This window comes from Arachis ipaensis, chromosome B08 (genome assembly GCF_000816755.2).
Source record: "Arachis ipaensis cultivar K30076 chromosome B08, Araip1.1, whole genome shotgun sequence".
NCBI classification, from domain to species: Eukaryota; Viridiplantae; Streptophyta; class Magnoliopsida; order Fabales; family Fabaceae; genus Arachis; species Arachis ipaensis.
The window spans coordinates 111,718,047-111,722,934 of NC_029792.2; the positions used below are offsets into that span (position 1 = coordinate 111,718,047).

Below are 4,888 nucleotides of genomic sequence, written 5' to 3' on the forward strand. Positions count from 1 at the left end.
TATTATTATTTGGCTCACAGCTCGTTATCTTTTTATTTGATTTTATTTTAGTATGGGAGGAAGGTGAACGATGGAGTATTGTCACCGGTCTCTTGGGGGAAACCCATTGTTGAAGTAAAACTTAATGGTATATTCACCAAGCAGGTCTATGTGAGCTTTTTGGAATGTGCTTTGTTTTAACTTCCGTATATATTTTGCGCAGTAACTAAATACACTGCATTTGAATGGTCCTTTTTTTTGGTTGTTAAGCTGTAATGTAACCGCTATTGTGAAACACTTGATCCTTATGCCATTATGATAACGTATTTATTCCCATCATAGCAAACTAGGGTATGGCAGCGCGGGATGAGTAGTTAATGTACTTTATGCGTAGTTTGCTTACAAAAAGATTTATATTTTCTGAAAGAGTTAAATTTCGTCATTATTCCCATCATAGCAAATACGGCAGCGGAAAAGCTTAATGTGCACCTTGTTTTAATATAGAAAAATTAAGGTAAACAAAATTTTGCCAATAATCTCGTTTTCTCTCTGGTCTGCTCCCTCCTCTTCCTCAATATTTGCCTGCATTCTCTCCAACTCTTCCTTTATTTTTCTGGGAAAAAATTACTATTTTTATCCACGAAAATTGAAAATGTTGACATGTCTATCTATAAAAAAAGAAAATTATCATTTGTATTTATGAAACATGAATTTTTGCTAACAAAACTATTTAAATCTAAAAAAATTATTTGAAATTTTTAAATTATCCTTTAATATAACTCATCTCTAACTTTTCCTTTTAATCCACACTATCATTTTTCCAATTCTAAATTCTATCACGACCCAAATTCTAACTCGCCACCACTCTTATTTTTAACTACCACCATCACTCAAAACGGTACAAGAGGTGCAAACAATAATTTCTTGTACCTAAGGCCACACGATCTTCAAGCTATCCACACTATTAACCTTATTGTTCCTCCTTTTTGAAGTCCACAATTTATCAAACACAACACCTACAAAGAAGAACACGAACAAACCAGCAACGTTGCAGTTAATTGGCGGCGGCGGAAATGGGTGAATTACTCCTAATTGCATTATGAGCTTATCAAGAAGAGGATCCTCCTGGAAATTTGTGAAGTTGGAACCCGACTGAACATGCTGCGATTGTTGCGACCCTTGGTGTTGATAGGGTAAGAAACTAACGACAATGGTGAAAGCTAGGGTTTTGAATTTGGAAATGGAGAAGGAATTAGACACCACCAACAACACTATGCTGTTTTTCACCCACTCAAGCTTCCTCTATCTCATTCTACTGATTTAATTTCACATTTTCATTGATCTATTTACTTTAGTTTGTATTCATGATTGAATTCCTAATTTCTATGATGCAGCACAAAATATTATGGTACACTTGTAGAACACCTGAAGTTCAAAATCACAAAGACTTGCCTCTAGAGATGGCAGCGGCCGTTGTGGTTAGGCAGTGGTGGCAGCCAAGCCTCACCTCTCCGCTGTAGCATCGTTTTGCACTAATCAGTCCAGGAAGCTTGCGGATTTTAGATGACTAGTGATGGTGGTAGTTAGGAATAGTGGTGGTGAAGAAGAGTTTGGGTAGTGGTGGGATTTAAGATTAGAAAAGTGGTGGTGAAGATAAGGGTAATTTAGGGTTTTTAGGTAATTTTTTAGTGTTTGGATAATTTTGTTGTGCGAAACTCATTTTTTATGGGTATAAATGGTAATTTCCTTCTTCTATAGGTAAATATGTCAGCATTTTCAACTTTCATGGGTAGAAATGGTAATTTACTCTTACCCTAATAAACTAACTAGCACTACTGAATTGTTTTTTTTTTTTTTTTCTTAATATAAAACCTGTGGGGTTTTTGGAAAATTTCATGGATACAAAGGTTTTTTCAACTTTGCACCAAACGGGTGGCCATAACTTTGTCTTTCAACCTACAAATATCTAGAAGTTGATTATCCGTCCCCAATACCGCATACTTATGTGGCTCTATTAATTACCATGGGAAAGGAACTCTAAAGTCTAAACACAAATGATGGCAACCGGGTGAGAGTATAAAGTAATTGAGTCTTGAGCGGATTGATTTTCTTCGCGAGAAGCCCTCCTGACATGCTGTGTTTGGACGAGGTTTGGTCAGATATTCCAAAGTTCTCTGTACACCATCAATCATTCTTCGGAAGAAACATGATTGGAATTTATGTTCATAGGAAGTTTAGAATGGTTTATCTTCCATGGATAGACATACATGCACACACGTAGTAGAACGAAAAAAATTTATTACATTTTCCCCTTTTTATAATTGAAATATAGTATTTTGATCTTTTATATTTGTTATTATTTCACATATGCTGTTATATAATATCAAGGGTAAATTGCCTAACTAAATTGTGTAGGAGAAAACTGTAAGTAAATGTTCTTATTTCAATTTGGTTATATTTTTGTCTCATTTTTCTTTTATGTAAATCATTGCAAAATATCATAATTTACAATTTTCATTTAAATGTTGTACTTTGCCACTATTTATTAGGTGGTATCTTTTTACCGTCGCCTCCAACGATTTAGTAGGAAAATACGTTACAGTTTACGATGATTAAGTACGGCACATGGATAAATCACCACTCTGCCATGCATAAATTACCAACCACAATCATAATAATTTTTATAATTGTACTATGATATTATAAAATATGATTACTTTTTAAATTATTTAATTAATAAATTAAAATAATAAAATAATAATTTAAAATAATAATAAATAATTTAAAATTTTATTCTTCTAAGTTTTATATTTTGAAAAGATTGAATTATTTTAAAATCTTAAATTATTTTTTTAATAAATTTTTTAATAAATTAATAATTTTTTTAATAAATGAGGGTGTAATTCGAATCAACTTGATTCGAATTATTGTATATGTGTAATTCGAATCAGGTTAATTCGAATTAGTGTGTGTATGAGTTTTGTGTATAATTCGAAGCAACATGATTCGAATTATGTGTAGATCAAGTTCGAATTTAGTTGATTCGAACTACATATAAACATGCATTGGTTGATTCATGAAATAATTTTTTGTTTGGCGAATTTGTGTAATTTTTTGCTCCCCTTGGTTTAATACAGTGATTTGTCCAAAATTTTATAAAGTTTATGGAAGTGCTTACCATGGTTATAAAATATATTCACAATAAAAATTTAAAATTTTATAAAACTAAATATTTAATTATGTTGTTTATTTTCAAAAGAAATTAAAACTTTATAAACTTTATTGGCAACCTAATATTATACACAATTGTCGATTCGACTAAATTAAAGTATTTACAGAAAACGAAATAGGTATATATTTTGAGACAATACATAAAACCAAGGTGAATTTGAGTTTAGACGTGAGGTCCAAACTTCTTTGGATGAAGGATCAGATTTGTTCGTCGAGATGGTGGATTATTTTGACATTCTCGCCAGGACGGTAATGAAGAGTACCTGTAAAGGATTTTGATATTTAAATTAACAAAAGTTTTAAGTAGAATTAAGTGAATTGAAACTGAGAAATCAATGAGTTTAATAGGATATTTATAGAAGTAGGTGACTGCAGTAATTAGAATAATTTCTTCTTCAATATTTAGAAGTTATCCCATGTTGATGAGATAGTGGTTAAGTTGTGAATTTTATCTGAAATAATTAACGGATGACAAAGTTTTACTTGTTATGTAAATTGGGTTGGACATGAGTTAGGACTTATGACATTCGTGCTCTAAGTAAATCGGATAGGTTAACTTATATGACTTTTTGGACTAATCTGATTGAATTTATTGAGCTTCTATAGATCTTTTAAAAAATTAGACTAATTTATCTAGACTATAATTTTAATTGGCAACTACTCAAATGAAGATACTAAAAATATCTTTTTATGAAGATTCTTGTGTTAAAAGTGTATTTTGTTTGTTTAGCCACACTTTAAAAAAAATAACATTTTTGTAACACATCAAAATCAAACCATACATTTCATCATCTAATGGTAAAAAAGAAGCATTTTCATATGAAGACAATAATAAAATCTTTATGGTAGTATCCACCATTTTAATTTTGGGCCATGATATGTATAATATACATGTATCTCATTTATACAAAATAAGTAACAAATTTATTTTTATACTCATTATATTCTGAAAGAAAATTTACAGTGTTCACAATGATTTAGTACTATGACCAACTGCTATTAAATCGACGTTGGATGAAGCGATTTATTTATGAGGCTTAAATGGTTATAACATGCAATAATGTGAGAATTCAAGTGCAATCGACTTCACAAGTTGATAACCGAGAGCTGAAATAGAATAAATATGTAACTAAAAACGATTTAAGACCTTCGTGTAATATTAAATCTCATTTATTTAATTTGCGTATTTTACTTATTAATATTAGAGACAGGACCTTTTATCGGAGAGACAGAACGTGATAACTTTAATTAATTAACAAAGGGTAGTGTTGAATACAATCTGCCCATGGACCATTCTTGGGTTCACCAGATAGAAGCGTAACAGACTTGAGAAGCACGGTAGTGCACTTGGGACCACTCCCCATACCAAGCAACCAAACAGTGTCACCTTTTTTAACCCTTTGTTTGGCTTCCAGGTACGCAAGTTCATACCACAACGACGAAGAAGACTGGTTCCCGAACCTGTGCATTGTGGCCAATGCAGGTTCAATATCTCTTTCAGAAAGCCTCAGCGCTTTTCCCGTTTCCCTTATAACGCTCATGCCCGTACAAGGCAAGCAAATATGTTGTATCACGCTCATGAAATTCGGAACGTAAATCCCTTTGCCTTTGGAATCCTTCTTCAAGATCCTCAACTTAAAGAGGGACACAACATACCGAAGCGTTTCCGAGAGAGGCA

At 32.1% G+C, this 4,888-nt stretch overlaps 2 protein-coding genes across 2 annotated transcripts in view; one reads left to right on the forward strand and one right to left on the reverse strand.

The window, feature by feature from the left end:
- Positions 1–405, forward strand: part of LOC107612788 (structural maintenance of chromosomes protein 5) — a 24,988-nt gene extending 24,583 nt beyond the window's left edge. The window contains exon 31 of the mRNA XM_016314531.2: positions 52–405. Within this exon, the coding sequence (XP_016170017.1) occupies positions 52–113 (62 nt within the window). The 3' untranslated portion in view covers positions 114–405. The remainder of the gene's footprint in view (positions 1–51) is intronic.
- LOC107611397 (3-ketoacyl-CoA synthase 5-like) overlaps positions 3,409–4,888 on the reverse strand; it is a 2,858-nt gene continuing 1,378 nt past the window's right edge. Inside the window, exons 2-3 of the mRNA XM_016313327.2 lie at positions 4,487–4,816; positions 3,409–3,473 (exon numbers count right to left, since the gene is read on the reverse strand). Of these exons, the coding sequence (XP_016168813.1) occupies positions 3,409–3,473; positions 4,487–4,816 (395 nt within the window). The remainder of the gene's footprint in view (positions 3,474–4,486; positions 4,817–4,888) is intronic.